The sequence below is a fragment of the Macaca fascicularis genome, chromosome 1 (genome assembly GCF_037993035.2).
Source record: "Macaca fascicularis isolate 582-1 chromosome 1, T2T-MFA8v1.1".
Classification (NCBI taxonomy): Eukaryota; Metazoa; Chordata; class Mammalia; order Primates; family Cercopithecidae; genus Macaca; species Macaca fascicularis.
In genome coordinates, this window is record NC_088375.1 from 82,307,070 (window position 1) to 82,326,189 (window position 19,120).

The following is a 19,120-nucleotide window of genomic DNA, read 5'->3' on the forward strand; positions in this document are numbered from 1 at the left end:
TCTGAGATTCAGTATTGTCATCTGCAACTTGAATAACACCTACCTTCAAGATGATTGTTAGGATTAGAAATAATGCAAGTAGAGTGCTTATCACAATGCCTGATGCACAGGACTAACGCAATAAGTGATAGCTATTATGATTAGGACAGAGGCAGCACTGCTGTGAAAAGGATAGCAAAGAGTATTATCCCCAGGTCGGCTGACTAAACAGGCTCAGGAGAGACTAAAACACTGACGAAAGTCACATAAAAAGCCAGTGACAGATCTATAACCAAACTCATAAATGCCACTTCCTAGACTCAGAGGCTCCTGTAAACATGCCAAAATCTAATTTCTGCTTATATCTTTATGAGTGAATTCTATTTTCTTTTTTTTTTGAGACGGAGTCTCACTCTGTAGCCCAGGCTGGAGTGCAGTGGCCGGATCTCAGCTCACTGCAAGCTCCGCCTCCCGGGTTCACGCCATTCTCCGGCCTCAGCCTCCCAAGTAGCTGGGACTACAGGCACCCGCCACCTCGCCCGGCTAGTTTTTTGTATTTCTTAGTAGAGACGGGGTTTCACCGTGTTAGCCAGGATGGTCTCGATCTCCTGACCTCGTGATCCACCCGTCTCGGCCTCCCAAAGTGCTGGGATTACAGGCTTGAGCCACTGTGCCTGGCCGTAAATTCTATTTTCTAACAGAAATAAGACATTCTCAGCAGCTCATTTTGAGGGGATTTACTAAATTTATGATTCCAGGCATATAGTTTCAGGCTTTGTGCCTGAAACCATGTCCTTACATTTACAATCATTCTTGAGGTGAGCCTATCAGGCCAGTACAACCAAAACACCAGCTGTGATATTTTTACTGAATTTATTTGTGGACAGGTTGGTTCTCAGAATCATAGACTATTAGCGGACAGTGTGTAAACAGATGGAGGGAAGTGCTTCAAGAATTCACACAGAGAAAGGAATCTTAGGAGCCCTTCCTCCTTCTGTCTTTCTGTCCCTCTCTCTCTCACACACACACATTCCTTTTGATCTTTTACCCTCTAAGTTCTGGAGAGGTATACACACCTCTGTATTTTCTCCCCAAAGTGGAGAAATGGTCTTTCTTAGCTGTTTCCCCCTATATTTTACTGACTGATAAAAATATGTCATAGTTACAGCTATCATCTGCAGCTGTTTAAAGGATGTAAGTTCTGCCTAAAAGATAAAGGCAACTTCAAGCAAACACAGTGAAAATTGTATAGAAGAAGCTTCCCTTTCTGTTCTAAACAGTTAGTTGAGAAAAGCACCATTTGAAGCAGTTCTGGAAGGATGTACCTGTAACCATGGCCTGCTGATATGACATCCCTTCTCACTCTGGATCACAACGTTACATTCTTTTAGCAGGGATCGCTATAAGCAAGTTAGATCAAATCATGATGAATTACTTAGGAAAGAGTGAAAAACAGAGGCCATTGGAAACCCTTTCCTTTTTTTTAAAAAAAGAAACAATAAAGCTTCTTTCTCTTATACTTTTTCAAAACCTTATTATTCCGTTAAGCACAGGGCGTGTTTGTGTCTCTACACCATTCCTGGTGCTTTACACACAGCAGGCACTCAATAAATAATTATTTTTGATGCTGAATATATAAGTTGATACTAGTTGAGAATCTAGTATGTGGCCTAACCTTGTTAGGTATGACATGGGCTACTAAAGAGGTATAAGTCAAAAATCCTGGCTTTTATTAAACTTGCACTCTAAATAGGGTCATAGCAATTTTGAGAAGATTTTGGCTATTATTTCCTTGAGTGTTTTGGCTACCCCATTCTATTTCACTCCTTTTGGTACTCTGATTGTACTTATGCTAAATCTTTTGATAAGGGCCCACAGGTTCCTGAAGCTCTGTCAATTTTTTTTCCCATCTTTTTTCACTCTGATCTTCAAATTAGATAATTTATCTGTTAATCAATCTTCAAGTTCACTGACAATTTCTTCTGTATCTTTATTCTGCTGTTAAGCCCATTCAGTGATTTTTTTTTTTTCGGTGGCAGGGACAGAGTCTTGCTTTGTCATGCATGCTGGAGTGCAGTGGCACAATCATAGCTCATTATAGCCTCGAGCTCCTGGGCTCAAGCAATCCTACTGCCTCAGCCTCTTGAGTAGGACTGCAAGAACTACAGACATGTGCCACCATGCCTGGCTAATTTTTCAAAATTTGTTGTGGAGACCAGGTCTCTCTATGTCACCCAGACTGGTCTCAAACTCCTGGCCTCAAGTGATCCTCCTGCCCCGTCCTTCCAAAATGCTGGGATTATAACCATGAGCCATCACGCCTGGCCCCTATCTGGTAATTTTTAAATTCTAGATGTGTGTTTTTCAGTTCTATAATTTCTATTTTGTTCTTTTTTATAGTTTGTATTTACCTGCTGACAATTCCTATTTTTTCATTTATTAACAAGCATATTTTCCAAGCGTATTTTCCTTTATGTCCTTGAGCTTAGTTGTAATAATTGTTTTATATAACCCTGTCTACTAATTCCAATGTATGAATCATTTCAGGGTTGATATTCATTGATTTTATTCTTTTTCTTGATATGAGTAGTGTTTTCCTGTTTCTTTGAATATTGAATAATTTTGAACTGTATCCTGAACATTGTGAATATGTTGTAGAGATTCTGAGTTCTGCTATGTTTCTCTGAAGAGTATTTTTCTTTTTTTTTTTAATGCTAGGCAGTTAACTTGGCTGAATTCAAATGCTAAACTTTGTCTTCCTTGCTATGAGTGGTAGCTCACATTTCTGCTCAGTTCTTTATTCTTGGCTGGGCTGCTTCAAGTCTGACTCACACACATGTGGTTCCAGCATCAGCTGGACAGTTGGTCAGAATTTATAGACACAGTTTGGGGCTCCTCCTTTCTGCCCCTCTCCCTTTCAGGATTTCCCCTGCTTTGCTTTCCAGCATCTGTATTTCCCTCAAATCCCATCCTTTGGTTCATGCCAGTAAGACTTTGGTTTTTTTTTTCTGACTTTTAGCTGCCCTGCATAGTGCCATTTGAGGGCTTTCCCTCAGGATAAAAGCCATACAAAATGGGATGCTCCCTTAGTTCCTTTCCCCTCTTTCAAATGTCTATTCCCCTCCAGCATCTACCTACTTTTGGTTGCTCTTTTGTGACTTTAGAAAGATGTTTTTATTTTCTCTCCAGAGCTCACTGTTATCTGTGAGAAGATTGTTCTGATAGGACCAATACATGGCCATGACTGGGAGCAGGTGTCTTAGTCCATTTGGGCTGCTGTAACAAAACACCATAGACTGGGTGGCTTGTAAACAACAAACATTGATGTTTCAGTTCTGGAGGCTGGGAAGTCCAAAGTCAAGATGCCAGCAGCTTTGGTGTCTGGTGAGGGCCTGATTTCTTATAGATGGTGTCTTCTTGCTGGGTCCTCACATGTTGAAAGGTGGCAAGACAGTTCTTGGCACTAATCCCATTGATGAGGACCCCACCCTCATGACCTAATCACTTAATCATCACACTAGGGATTAAGTTTTCAACATACATATTTCAGTGGGACACAAACATTCAGATCATAGCAATAGGTGTGTAGGACCAAAAAAAATAGGGACAAGTAAGCAAGTTACTATCAACGACTCAGACAAAAGCATTTAGAAGAGAAAGCAACTTTATTTCTAGCGAGTGTTGTAAGGGAATCCAGGCTTTAGAAAGACAGGCTCATCCAATAAAAAATGCAACAAGTATTTAAAGGAAAAAATGACCAAATCACTGAGTTTACTGTTTATGGTGGAAAAACAGTGTTTTTCTTGTGTGATATTAATATTTACAAAGGTTGAGACATATATTCAGGCATTAGCATTGCAAAAGTTAGGAATAGAGATGTTTTCGTTGGGGAGTCACTATAGGAATGGTTCAGGGTTTCATATTTTGGAAACTAGAATTATACAGAGTAATCCTGGTTTTTGTGTTTTGTTTTGTCTCTGGGTGCAAAGTAGTTTTCTCCCTCTACTCCCCCATGGGATGCGGCACAGCAGGGTATTTGTGTTTTCACAGTTTTTCTTTATGGTCAAGTTCTTTTCTAGCATGCAGATTTGACCTCCTAAATTGTTTTGAGATTTTTCTGATTCCATATAACTCTTTTGAAATTTTGTTTTAATTACATCATGTATAAGAGATGTTAATACACCAATACATCCTTGTTACAGACTTCAAAAAACAGAGCCTTCTGGTTTGAGACTTAACTTGTAAATCCTCCATATCTGTAATGTACTTTTATGTGTCAGATTATTTTATGGCCTGTTAAAAGAGAAACTTCAACCAAATTAAATTTAAAGGAGTTTAATTGAGCAATGAATGATTTGCAAATCGGGCAACTCCCAGAATCACAGCAGATTCAGAGAGACTCCATAGATGCCTCATGGTCAGAACAAATTTAAGACAAAAAAAAGGGAAATGACATACAGAAATTGGCAATGAGGTACAGAAACAGCTGGACTGGCTATGAGTTGGCGTTTGCCTTACTTGAACACTTAGCAGTCTATGAGTGGTTGAATATGGCCACTGGGATTGGCTAAGATTCAGCTATTGTTACAGGTGCATACTCCTAAATTAGGTTCTCAATCTTGTCTACCTGTTACAAGGTTACAGTTCATCCACAAGGACTCAAATACAGAAATGTGGAGTCCTTCTCAGGCCGTATTTAGTTTGCTTTAACAGGCCCTTATTAGTGTATTTCCTGAGCTGAGGAACAAAAAACGTCCAGTTTGCTTCTGTGAGGTTTTGTTTGTGTGAGACTCCTCCAAATTAGTCATTTTCCTAACTTGCTAGGCAATTCTTTACTATCTGTAAAGCTGATATTCCATAAACCATAGAATAGGTTTCAGGACAGTTTTCTGGGAATGGTGTGCTGGAACTGGCTCATACTGGCTTGCAAGAACTGATTGTTAAATTTATAGGAATTTTGTAAGCTGTTTGTTAAACATGGCCGTTATTAGATACTAAACTTTATGATTTACAATTAAATAAATTATGTTTAAAACAATGGCAATAAATACTGAAAACCTATCTCTTACTAATTATTGTATGGCAGTTTATTTTTATCTATGCTCTTAAGCTTATCTGCATCTATTAAATAAGTTCATTTATTTACTTTATTATTTATTTATTTATTTTTTTTGAGACTGATTCTTATTCTGTCACCCAGGCTGGAGTGCAGTGGCAGAATCTCAGCTCACTGCAACCTCTGCCTCCCGGATTCAAGCAATTCTCCTGCCTCAGCCTCCTGAGTAGTGGGGGACTACAGGTGCCCACCATGATGCCTGGCTAATTTTTGTATTTTTTAGTAGAGACGGGGTTTCACCATGTTGCCCAGGCTGGTCTCAAACTCCTGACCTCAAATGATCCGCCCACCTCGGCCTCCCAGAGTGCTGGGATTACAGGCATGAGCCACTGCACCTGGCCCATTTATTTACTTTATTTTTATTTTTTAGAGACAAAGTCTCACTATATTGCTCAGAGACTGGTCTTGAACTCCTGGCCTCAAACGATCCTCTTATCTTGGCGTCTCAAAGTGCTGGGACTGTGGGCATGAGCTGCTGCTGTGCCTGGCCTCTCTGCATCTATTGTATTTATTTATTTAATGATTCTTCATCATTCAACTTGAATATTGCATCTTTATGGTGGAAATACTTTACAATGGTGTGCTATTTCATGTCTTCTCAACTCCACATTCAGTGATGTCATGTTAAAATTGGCCGTGACAGGAATATTTATACCACAGAAATTGGCAAATGAGACAATGCAGTGCGTTTTTTTCTTTTGCAGAGCTGGTTGTTAAACACTTACCAACACATTACTGCGTGTAGGCATTCCTCCCCAACCTGTAAAGCATAGTCCTTGTTCCTTAAAAGTGGCTTGTCATACTTAATTAAATGAGATTTGGGTCTTGGTTATTGTTGCAAATTTGATTTATTCAGTTTAATCTTACAGGAAAGAGGATGGATTTTTATTGAGCCTAAGTAAATAACTACATGATCATAAAGGTAAAGGAACTGAATAAAAGCACTTTGAATAATATTTAACCATTGTGGCCATGGTTTTGGGTAGTTTATAGATAAAATCTATTAATATATCCTACAGAATCATTATTTTTTGAAGTTTTTCCTTTCAATCTTCTAGTTTAACATATATACAAAGACTTTTCATAAGAAGGTTTTATTTTGCTGATCTTGGGGTCGGCAGTCTGCTTTCTTGAAGTCATCTCTTTCTGTGCTAGACATCCTGAAAGTCCTGAGCCCCCAGTATAGACTCACAGGTGTCTGTGGGAACGTCAGCTCCTGCTCAAAAGCCTGTGCTCCGAGTCTATTTGCTGTAATAACCATAGCTGAGTACCTATTACAGTTTTTATTGCATCTTTTTTTGACATTTCTTCAAAAAGTTCCCATTTTATTTCTGAGTTTGTAACAGAGGCCTTTAGGCAAGTATGAGAGAAAAGCAGGCACCATCTGTTGATGGTAAGACTGAATGACTTTGGCTATTTTATTATAATCACCAACAATATCAGAACGGAGGATAGTGAGACATCGAATCCATTTATAAGGATTGAGTTAACAATTTCCCTGGAGAGTGAGGGCATTGACCTCAGGGCCTTTAATCATCTCTTGAAATCTTGTTTTATTTGTCACCAGTTGACAAAGGTACTTTAAGCCCAGAAACAAAATTTTCCTTCTTTTTCTTTTTATTTTTTTAAAGAAATCCATTTGTTGGAAGTTATTTGGCTAGTCTTTGTATATAAACTTGATATGGTGGGTAAGTAGGGTAGGTGACTGATTTGTGTAATATACACACGGAAATTTTTATTTGCAGAACATAAAGGAAGTTTGCAAGTCATTTTTTGGCTTTTAAAGTTGTCCTTAGCAAACCAAAAGGTCAGGGAAACCTACCTGGAGCTCTGAACATGTGTGTGTGTGTGCTGACATGTGTGTTTATATACATATTTTGGGAGTGGGGTAGGGAGAACTGATGTGCTTCTTTAAATCTAGTTTCAGTCTACCCTGAGGGCTCAAGGAAGGGGTATGATTGCTGTTAGCAAAAATTATGAAAAGTAAACACCTGGGAGTGGCAGAAAGGGGAGCGGGTGATTTCCAGTACAGAGCAAAGCACAAAGTTGAAACGTCCGAATGAGTTGCAAGGTTTATCAAAGTGACTTGTTTCAGTTACAGTAAAAAATATTGGAATTTGGGGATGATTTGCTTTTAGCACATCTTGTAGATAATTCAGGTCACTCTCATTCAGTGGTACTCCCAAAAGCACATGGGAGAAACAAAGAAACAAAAGCAGGAATCAAGCTGTGTGTGTAGGTTGGAGGTGAGGAGAATGGCAGGGGAGAGAGTGTGATTCCTCTCTCCTCTCATGCACCTGGAGGAGACTCAATAATTTCCTCTCCGGTCTGCAAAGGACAGGCCAGAGTCCCGTCATTAACACCGCTTTGTGCTTATCACTGCCACAGAACCAATTGGGTATGTAAATTTGCTGCAGTACTGCAGCATTTTAACAGACAATAAACTTGAAGGTATTGATCTGATGAGAAAGGACAATGTAAGATCAGATGTGGTTCTTCAAATTAACTGCAAAATCAGTAATAATGTCTTTCAGTCTTTTAGTCTTAAGAGCCACCAGAGCTGATTTTTAAATATGTTTTATCACAGATGTCAGGTCAAAAGCTGTGGTAATATAATTTCTGAATATTTTATCAGCAGTGCTGGTATTTCACATCGCTTATTGATAAAATTGACTAAAAGAACCTTGAAACATTAGATCTCATATCATTTTCATACAGGATTTCAGGAATCACAGAGCCTCTCAACGTGCTATCTAGTCCAAGGGAGTAGAATTAACTAATTCTGCTGACATCTTTCTCAGCATGCCGGTTCCTCTTGATTTATCCCTGTGTCGTTCTAACGCTGTCAGGCCAGTAGGCCCAGAGAATGTATGTCAGGCAGAAATCAGTGCCACATCTTGGGTTCCTCCTCAGCCTGCATCTTGAAAGCAGGAAGGGGAGGATAATAGAGGAGACTAGAAGTAGTAACTGATGTATCAAGCCTGCTGCCTGACAGTCCTGATTTTTGAATTCACATTCCTGCCAAACCTTTGCGTGTGGCTGAAGCTGTGTAATAACCAGCTTGATGGTACTAAATACTGGTTTCTGTAGTTTAACTCCTATGGTTCTTTTGGGGTTCCTTTCGCAGCCACTTTATCTTAAAGACCTCTTTGGGATTCTGCCCTAATCAGAACTGGATTCCAGCTTCCACAGCTCCAATAACAGGTGGCCCAGGTCAGGTCCTGGTAAAGAGAGTATTTTTGGGCCCTGAGGTGCCCACCAGATTGATTCGGAACTGGACTCATGCCCAACCCCCTTTGGATCTTTGTCTCACAAAATCAGATTATTACGCTAAACTCTCTTGGATGTTTTTGGAGGGATGTGTTCAAAGTGGCTTGCTTTCTTCTGCCCTCTCTGCCTCCCTCCACTTTCCCCTATTCAGGGGCTGCACCTGAGCCCCACACATTGCTCCTTACCTGAATCTGTAGTACAGGACAAACACACACACACATACACATACACGCATGCACACATGCACACACCCACACTCTACCAGTTCATGCCTTAGAGGCCTGTTAGACCTGCCCCATAGTGAGAGTAGTTCCTGTGGTGGGCAGGGGAGAACTTCCTGAGACCCCTACCTGAGACTCATCAATTTTTTGGCTGTTCAATGAGCCTCCTCACGTAAGGACTTGAGACTACCTCACACAGTGAGCCCAGTCCTGATCCCAACCCCCTTCTCTCCCATGCCAAGGTACTGTCCTTCCTATGGCAGAAGGAAAGGGTCCCAGGACATGCCTTGAATATGCCTTGAATTTTGTCAGTCCACTCTGATTTTTTACTATGAGATCAATGTGAAGGTCCTGTATCCGTAACTACTTAAAAATTGGACTTGTTTCCTTCCTTGAAAAAAAATAATGAATTCATTTGTTCCTCAAATATTTATTGCCCTGCTAGGTGTCAGGCTAGGTGCTGGGATACAAAGCTGAGCCAAAATAGTCTCTACCTTAATGGAGTGTTAGTGTAGCTGGGAGTCAATATGAATGAAGTAATCATTCTATAGATGCAGTTACAGCAGTGGTGTCACAAAGCCACTGATGCAGCTGTGAGGGCTTAGAGGAGAGGCTTTTACTGCTCCAAGGGGTCCTCCTGGAGGAAGTGATGCTGAGCTGAGATCCCAGGAGGAATGGGCATTCACCAGGGGAACAGCATTTACTATTGGAGAGAAGTGACTGGAGGAGGGGTTCAAGGGAGCAGCAGTCCACGTGCAAACTCTCTGGGCAAGAGGAGCGGGCTGAGTGTGGGCATCATGGCTCACTCCTGTAATCCCATCACTTTGGGAGACCGAGGCGAGAGGAACCCTTGAGGCCAAGAGTTTGAGATCAGTCTGTGAACACAGTGAGACCCCATCTCTACAAAACACAACAATGAAAAAGACATCTATGAGCTATCCATAGGCAGAGAGAGTGCAACTAAGCAGTAAGATATGCTCTTTTCATGTTGAGTGGAACATAATCTGGGAAGTGAAAAATTATTCAAGATCTCATGTAGTGGCAGAGACTCAGCCCCTTGTCCTCCCAGCTGCATGAATTTGTTGTCTCAGCCTCTCTGCCAGCCCAGCAGTTACTGAACAACTACATATCATTCTCAGTACCCCAGAACTTCCGCTTCCTCAGGGCTGCTGCTTGCTGCCTCCTCTCTTGTGTCTCTTGGCTTCTCCCAACCACCATCCACTTGAGAAGGAGGGTCTAATTGATCCATTCTTGCCTGAGGAGCCTGTGGGGAGAACTTTCATGTCTGAGCACTTTCTGTGCTGCTTGCTGTCCTGTGGGCAGATGTCAACTCCAATCCATTCAGCTCTGGCCCAGCTAACTAGTGTTGCTGATGACACCCCTCCTGCTACCACCATAGCTGCTGCTGCTGCTGGGGCCTCCATGTTAACCTAATACTAGAAGAGCAAGAAACTGAAGCCATCATCCTGATTTTGTCTTCCAGATGGTGTAGCAGTATGAGCACAGGCCAAGCAAGGCTGGCCTTGAGATGAGGAGGCCAGATGGTCCCTGAATCAGGGTGGTTTCAGTATGCCCAGGAAGGTGCTGCTGCTTCACAGACAGGTAGCGACTTATACTTAAGAAATTGTTTACAGTGAATATGATGGGTCCCTTCCCTCAAAGAGCACTCCATGCAGTTGTGGAAACAGACTCAGTGTGACAGGTGCAGTACTACAGGTGGCATAGGATATCATGGTGGGAATACTGCAAATCCTTATTGAAAACAGGCATGTTATAAATACCTTGTAATGAATGCAATACCATAGCTGAATAACTGATACTCATTTCTTTTAGACTTACCTGTGTTTTCAGATATATAAAAACTCTAGGAATTCCCAAGGTAATTGAAAACATATGTCCACACAAAAACTTGTGCAATAATGTTCATAGCAGTGTTATTCACAATAGCTGAAAGGGGGAAGCAACTCAAGTGTTCTTTGATGGATGAATGGATAAACAAAATGTGGTATATCCATACAATGGAATATTATGCAGCCATAAAAAGGAATGAAGTACTATTATATGCTACAACATGGATGACTCTTGAAAACATGAGGTGAAAGAAGCCAGTCACAAAAAAACTACATTTTATGATTCCATTAATATGAAATGTTCAAATAGGCAAATCTACAGAGACAGAAAGTAGATGAGTGGTTGTCAGGGAGAGGGGCATAGGGAGGACTTGAGAGTGACTGCTAATAGGTACAAGATTTCTTCCTGGGGTGATGAAAATGTTCTAGAATTAGCTAGAGGTGATGTTTGCACCACATAGTGAATATACTAAAAACCACTGAACTGCATACTTTAACAAATGATAGATTTTATGTTTACTTTAAAAAATGATAGATTTTATGTTATGTGAATGATATGTTGATTTTTAAAGTCTAGGAATTAATCAATTATACTGTGATGGAATATGATATTTTAAGTCAGAAATTTACTTGTGGCATCATCTTCACCGTTCATTTGTAGAATCAGGAGAAGTGATGTTTCCTAGGTTGCTATGAAGATTAGATAAGATAATGCATATGACAGACTTAGCTGCAAGAAGACAGGTTGGGAACCCTTTGTTGTTATAGATGCATTTCTAAAACAACTTTTTTTGTGTGTTGCTGTTTGTTGGAGCCCTTCAGGAGGATCTTGGCACTGGGAGAAATCCCTAAACTAGAGTCATGGCTGAGGAGCGCTGAGCACTTCCTGCACTGCTGGCTGTACTGTGGTCAGATGCTCCTGACCATGACCCTGCAGTGAAGCCGGGATCTGGGCAAAACTGAGAAGTAGTTGACACTTGCATCTCTTTCCTGCCTCTCTTTTCTGGCCTGGTAGTCTTTTGGGTTATAATTTCAGCATCTCTTCCATCTGCATCTCTCAAGTGATTAGTATTTTCCAAAGTGAGCTCATCACATTAATCATATTAGGGTATGAGCAGCCCTTTGAAGCTGTATTTGTATCTTACGGGAAGACCAGAAAAGCTCTGAGGGAGGAGAAATCTTCAGGCACTGTGCAAAGGGAGGGCAGGGAGAGGGGGAAGTTATTCTGCAGCAGCAGTGCCTTCCTGGGCATCCTGAAACCACCCTGATTCAGGGCCCATCTGGCCTCCTCATCTCAAGGCCAGTCTTGCTTGGCCTGTGCTCACTGCTGCCACTGCAATGCCATCTGCAAGAGAAAATCAGGACAATGACTTCAGTTTCTTGCTCTCTTAGGATCAGGCTAACATGGAGGCCCCTGTAGTCCCAGCAGAAGCAGCAGTGATGGTGGTGGCGGTAGGGGTGTCATTAGCAACACTAATGAATCACTGCTGGGCCCGGTTCTCTTCTCTGACTCAGCTTGAAACTTCTTTCGGTTAACAGGAAGCCAGTAACCAGTGAGGTCAAAAGCTTATATGCAACTCTCTGGATTGGAAACCACTGGGTGTTTTTTAAGCTTCTATTTCCAAATAAGAAGGGAAACCAATGGACAGAAGCTTCCCTGTCTTCTTTGATGCAGATAAATTATGTTGGTAGAGGGTGATTGTGAGCTGGGGCCCTTGTTTCTTATGAAACTAAAAAATTGTACAGGAGTTTACAAAAACAGGAAGCTGGCATTGAAAGCTATTGGAATTATGTAAATGAAAGAGTCAGTTTGGAATGCAGGTGGGAGTGTGCCCGTGGGAAAGACCGGGGAATGCATCAGAACGCAGGCAGCCAGGTTACCATGCAGTGCTTCAGCACAGGGGAAGATGCAGCGGGGGGGCAAGGAACCTTCGCTGCCCTGGCGTCATCAGCCCAGTGCTGCAACAGTGCAGCAGAAAGGGCAGCAGGGAAAGGTGACAGGAAGAGGAATCAAGACACTTACATTGCTCCAGGAGAGATTCGCACTTTTTCGTGGATCTGAGGGTGGGAGCTCTGGGAGCTCTGGAGCCTCTTCCTGGCCGCAGGCACTGCAAAGCTTTAGCACACTGGTAGCTCCCCAGGGGGCTGGGAACCCATACCAAGACTGGCACCCCCTCCAGGAAGGGGTGCTGGGAGCGCCATGATTTAGATCAGTGATTCACAAACTTTTGGGAGTGAAGACACTCCGTTAAAGCTTATTGTTTTGGGGTTGCATCCTACTCCACACCTTTTAAAAATGTTAGTTAAATTTTTAAATTAAAATTGACTTTGCTTTAAAATTAAAAATTTCCTGTTATTTGAAGCTTCTAAGACAACTGGGTAGTCTTCTGAGGTACTGTAATATAGCATTAGGATTTGGACTCTCTGCTGTATGCACTAAGCTCTTAAGTGTGAAGGGAAGGCCATTGGTACTGATAAGTGAGGTTGCCATAGGTATCTCTGCTTGCTTACTCTTCCCTACTCCAGGCCATGTGGACATCTGGAGATATTTGATAAAATGTCCTTTTACCAGCCCAGACTCATGACTAATCAATCGTTGTTTTTGTTGTTTTGCTTCTGATCCCTCTCCCTTCCAGTCTATCATTTATCCTGCCATCAGAGTTAATTTCCTAAAACAGATTTGATCATGCCACCTCCTTCCTCAACAGTTTTCAATGGGATTTCCCACTGCCTACATAAAGTCTGATGCCTTAGAATGGGGTAAGGAAAGCCTTTCATGATTTCACCCTCTAATACCTTTCTATTTTCAATTTTTTATAACTCTATTTTGGGTCATTTTTTGAACATCAAGAAACTGAAAAGCATAGCTCAAACTGGCTTATACAATACACGCTCTTATTTGCTTCTGGAACAAAAGAAGTCTAGAGTCAGCTGACTGGGCGCTGTGGCTCACGCCTGTAATCCCAGCACTTTGGGAGGCTAAGGCAGGAGGATCGCTTGAGGCCAGGAGTTTGAGACCAGCTTGGGCAACATAGCGACATCCTATCTCTACAAAAAAAAAAAAAAAAAAGAAAAGAAAAAGAAATCTAGTGTCAGAGTGGGGCTTTGGGTAAGGCTCAACAATTCCCTAAGGATCTAATTCCTTTCTTTCTTTTTTCTTTTTCTTTTTTCTTTTTGAGACAGAGTCTTACTGTATCTCCTAGGCTGGAGTGTAGTGGTACAATCATGGCTCACTGTCACCTTGACTTCTTGGGCTCAAGTGATCCTCCCACCTCAGCCTCCCTAGTAGCTGGGACTACAGGCCTGCACCATCACGCCTGACTAATTAAAACAATTTTTCTTTTTTCTTTTTTTTTATTTTGTAGAGATATTGTCTCCCTATGTTGCCCAGACTGGTCTTGAACTCCTGGTCTCAAGTGATCCTCCCACCTCAGTCTCCCAAAGTGCTGCGATTACAAACTGAGCCACTGTGCCTGGCCACAATTTCTTCCTGATTCTCATGGTCCCAAAAGGGTTGCCAGCAGCCCTTCATCTCATGTCTCTAAAGAAAGAATGACTTGGCCAGTGCAATGGCTCATGCCTGTAATCCCAGCACTTTGGGAGGCCGAGGCAGGCAGATTGCTTGAACTCAGGAGTTGGAGACCAGTCTGGCCAACATGATGAAACCCTGTCTCTACCAAAAATGCAAAAACATAGCCAGGCTTGGTGGCATGCATCTGTGGTCCCAGCTGCTTGGGAGGCTGAGGAGGGAGGATGGCTTGAGTTCAGGGGGCGGAGGTTGCAGTGAGGTGAGATTGTGTCACTGCACTCTAACCTGCTGGGCGACGGAGTGAGACCCCATCTCGACAAAGAAAAAAAAGAAAAAAGAATGACTTTTCCCCAGCATTTCTGACTGGTCTTCAATCTGAGTAGATTTGTTTCTGATGTACATCTTTCTGCCCCTGCACCAACCCCAGTCGCCAGTGGGCTGGGATGTGCTGAGTGGCTACCTGCTGCATAGTTTCCCTTGACCTCAAGACTTTCCCCACAATGCAGTGGATGCCTGAGTGGACATTGGGGCTGCTGGGATGGAAGAAGGGGCGCTGAAACCCGAGGAAGCAACCGGCATCTGTGCATTCCACACACCCTGCACCGTCACATCTCCATGCCTCCCCTTCTGCCACTTCCTGGAACCTACCATCTGCTTCCACTAATCAGAGCCCTGCTCATGCTTCAAAGCCTTGCTCATGGGCTTCCTCTACTGCCGTGCCTCTTCTGTTCTTCTGGAAAGAGTAATCTTTTTTTTCATCTCTCTATTCTCTAAAGCATATCATGTTTCTATCTCATGTGCATTTACTAATTCTGCTTTGCTTTATGTCCACTTGTTTGTATATTTGACTCCTCTATTGAACAGAAAGACCCTTGAGGTAAGCGGATTCATACTTTGTTCATTTTAGGGGTTTAAGAGTGTTGAATAAATGGTCAGGGGCAATAATAATATCATGACTGACAGCTTACTGGGTGAAAGGCACTTTGTAAAGAATTCTTCTCATAATTTTATTTAATCTCATTTAATCTTGACAACAGCACTATGAGGCAGGTACTATTATTATTGTATCTGGTTTACAGATGAGGGTCCTGGAGTTTAGAGTGATATAAGCGAATTGCCCAAGGTCACATGCTCAGCGGACAGCAGCATAGGCTTGAACATTATATATATATATATATATTTTTTTTTTTTTTTACCCGAGTTCATGTTCTTCATCATGATAATGTTTTATACAGATTTTTTTTGTTTTTGGAGCTGGTGTCTCACTCTGTCACCCAGGCTGGAGTGCAGTGGGCGATCTCGGCTCATTGCAACCTCTGTCTCCCAGGTTCAAGGGATTTTCCTGTCTCAGCCTCTGGAGTAGCTGGGATTATAGGTGCGTGCCGCCATGGCCAGCTAATTTTTTGTGTTTTAGTAGAGACAGGGTTTTACCGTGTTGCCCGTGCTGGTCTCGAACTCTTGAGCTCAGGCAATCTACCTGCCTCGGTCTCCCAAAGTGCTAGGATTACAGGCATGAGCCACCGTGCCCGGCCTTTACACAGAAATTTGTTTGTGACCAGCTACTTTCCTAGAAGAGGGGTCCCTGTTGGAGATGATTCTCTGGAGAGGAGGATAGAGGAAGGTAGGGTAGAGGGGCAGAGGATTTGGAGGCTTCCTGAGCAACTGGAGGGAGGTGCTGAAGAATGTGGGGAGGGCAGGGGAGCAGAGGAGCCTCTGGGCCTTGTTCGGAATGGTTTGCCCAAAGGGGTCTTCCCTGAGGATACCATTTGTGGGCAGAACCCAAGAGTGCTACGGCTCCCAGAGAGTGAAGCCCTTGTTTTCTTGGAGTCCTCAGAAACAGAGGGAATCAAGTCACTTTATTGGCCCGAGGGAATGGAAATTAGGGGCCGAAACAAACATCTACTGGGATAAAGTAAGTGGCGTGAGATTGCAGCACGAAATGATCTCTGTGAACCTAGCTGGTCAGCGGCAAGTATCTCATGGTAGAGACTCTATGTGGACAGCATGGAGGAGAGAGGAGAAGGGCAGCCTTCGGAGCCGAAAGCCCAGCTCTCCTGAAAGGCACAGCCATGGAGCAAGAGCGGAAAGCCTTTTATTTGGAGGCTGGCCTATTTCTTTATGGCTAAACCCACTTTGCCTGTTTCCAGAGCCTCCTGGCTTGCATGAGCAGAACGAACAGGCTTCCTCCTGGTTTAGGCACTCTTGCACCAGCCTAACCTGCAGCGTAGGGAGGTGGACTGCTATTCCACCTCTAGAGTTAGGGAGGGCGGGGCCTGAGCCAGGGGAACGGAGTCCAATAATTACTGAGCAACCCCCCTGCTTACATTCCCTGCCGAGTTCTACATAAACAATCAGCTGAAAAGACTGTCCCCTTTTCATAGTTTTCACCACTGGGTGTTTTCAGAAGCAATTTAAACACTGGCAAACATAAAGGAAAGCTTTTATCCCTTCTCTAACCTCTGAAAGGAAGCCGTGGATTTAAACACCATATGAATAGTGGGGAACAGAGCCCAGAGACATAAAAGGTGGAGGGAAGGGTGAGATGTTGAAAGCCAGTGAGTTGACAGGGGGTGGAACACAGGCTAAGGTGATGGGATCAGAGCTTTGGAGGGTGAGGGAGGAGGAGGAGGGAAGAAACAGCTGGGTGCCAACCCCAGAAGGGCAGGAGGAAGGCGAATAGCTCTCCCCCAGGAGGGAGGGGGGAGGTGGGGCCGGGGCGGAGGAAACCTGGGAGACTTCTGCTAGGATGAAGTCACCACCCTTTTGGGAGGCGGATGTGGAAGAAGATGGCCTTTACTTTGTATTCAAATCTAATACACTATTTAGAACACAATGTACTAAATGTCATATACAATTTAATTTTGTGTAATTAAAATTCCTATCAGCTAGGGAGAGCCTGAGGCACGGGTGCTGCACTTGCGGAAAGCCAGGACCAGAGTGTTCCACGTCTCCTTCCCTTGTTGGTCTTTTGGCCCTAATTCCTCTCTGTCTTTTCCTCCCTTGATTCTGTCTTCGTTCCCCTTGTCTCTGTCACCTTCCCCCCTCTTATTTCCTTCTTCCTCCTGGTTTGACCCCACAGGCAGCCTGGACTTTCACTCCGAAACAGCCAGGTGGCTCCCCTGCAGCAGGACGGCTGTCACTGCTGCCTGCAACCCCACAGGGCCTCCCAGAGCCGAGGTGACAGCCTGGGCCTCAGGGAAGCCCATGTCGCACGGGCGGTTGTCCAGCTGCTCAGGCCTGCACAGGGGCGGGTCCCCTCCTAATCTTATCCTCACACAACCCTGGCAACGGCACAGGGCTGCCTGGTGTTTAGCAAGGGGAGGTAGAGTGTGGTCCTCCCCCAGGAGAGGCAGCAGGCGACTTCCCTATTGAAAACACAGCTGTGGCAAGGGAGATAGACAGGAAACCCGACCCAGCCCTCTGGCAGGGATTGCCGTGGGAGTGCCAACTACTGTGGAATAACAGGCCCAGCCCTGCAGGCTCGGGCACGCTGTGCTGTGGGCCACAGCAACCACAGGCTCTGAGGCCTCTGGCTGCTCCAGGCGGGCGGGGTGCCAGGACAGAGACGCCCTCAGGCCTGGGAAGGCAAACTTGGAGGTGGGGTGGAGGGGACTTGAGGACTGGGTGACACAAAACCTGGTTTAGTTATTAGTGGAGTTAAGTTACTCATTTCCTTGCTCTCTTTGAGGCTCAGTTTCTTCATCGGAAAAATGGAAACAATACTTGCCCTATTTACTTAAACAGGTTGTTTTGAGGACTATATGGATGATGCCTTTCCGAGTTAGACCTGGGTTCAAACCTGAAACCCTACCGTTGCCACATGTTAGCTGACCTTGGCCTCTGTTTTCTCACCTGGGAGGCACAAGACTACAACCTACTTCCTAGCACCCTGTTAAGGCTGGAATGAGCTAGTGTAGTGCCTGGTTTATGATACATTTCTCAGTAAATGTTACCTGTTGTCATCATCAAATAGGACAGTTTTGTGCAAGCATTTTGTAAACTATGGTGTGTTCTTTAAAAATGTAGGACGTTATTCTTATGCAGACTGGCTGAAATTCTGGGCTCCAAGCAACATTTGGTAAAGGGATTCCTCTATCAATTTCCTCTCCCCCTAAGAAAGTTCCCCTTTCCTCCTGTGGTCCTCTGGAGGCTTCAGCAAGAGGCTGCTCCCATGACCCCCTCCCCTCCCGTCCCCTCCCCTCCCCTCCCCTCCTGTCCCCTGCCTCCCCTCCCTTCCTCTCCTGTCCCCTCCTGTCCCCCCCCTGCCTTCCATGTTTCCTCTAGAGCCCAGCTCAATTCCTCCAAGGAGTACTGTGTCACTAGTCCAACCCCACCTTCATCTTTCTCTGGGTTCTCCTGTGACTTAGTTGTAACTGGTCCTTGCATGCTGCTGCTTATAGATTCAGACTGCTTGAGTTCAAAGCCCACATATTAACTCTGTGACATTGGGGTAAGTAATTTAACCTTACTAGGCCTCAGTTTTCTCATCTGGGAAATGGAGGGAAATTGCAATAACTATCTCATTAGGCAGTTTAGAGGATCAGATGAGACCCTGTTCCTGAGGTAGTCAGCATGATGCCTGGTGCATTGTAAGTGCTCAATGGAGGGCAAGTATGGCTTTTATGCCACTGTGTGTTTAATATGAACATTTTTATTCCCTGACTTGAGTGTAAATTCTTTATTATTTCCCCTTTCCCTCCCTCCCTCCCTCCCTCTGTGTCTCTCTCTTTCCTTCCTTCCTTCCTTCCTTCCTTCCTTCCTTCCTTCCTTCCTTCCTTTCTTCCTTTCTTTCTTTTCTTTTTTTTTTTTTTTTTGAGACGGAGTCTTGCTCTGTCGCCCAGGTTGGAGTGCAGTGGCCGGATCTCAGCTCACTGCAAGCTCCACCTCCCAGGTTTACGCCATTCTCCTGCCTCAGCCTCCTGAGTAGCTGGGACTACAGGCGCCCGCCACCTCGCCCGGCTAGTTTTTTGTATTTTTAGTAGAGACGGGGTTTCACCGTGTTAGCCAGGATGGTCTCGATCTCCTGACCTTGTGATCCGCCCGTCTCGGCCTCCCAAAGTGCTGGGATTACAGGCTTGAGCCACCGCGCCCGGCCCTTTCTTTCTTTTCTTGAGAGACAGGTCAAGTGTAAGCTTTTGAAAAGTGGGTTATGAGC

The 19,120-nt window shown here is 43.9% G+C and overlaps 1 protein-coding gene across 5 annotated transcripts in view; it reads left to right on the top strand.

The window, feature by feature from the left end:
- The window catches only part of CNIH3 (cornichon family AMPA receptor auxiliary protein 3), a 373,524-nt gene that overhangs the window by 53,825 nt on the left and 300,579 nt on the right, over positions 1–19,120 (top strand). For 2 of the 5 annotated variants that reach the window (XM_074037255.1, XM_065542515.2), the window contains exon 2: positions 10,070–10,188. The exons of the other annotated variants lie outside the window; for them this stretch is intronic. In XM_074037255.1, the coding sequence (XP_073893356.1) occupies positions 10,156–10,188 (33 nt within the window). In that variant the 5' untranslated portion in view covers positions 10,070–10,155. The remainder of the gene's footprint in view (positions 1–10,069; positions 10,189–19,120) is intronic. 5 annotated transcript variants of the gene reach the window in all.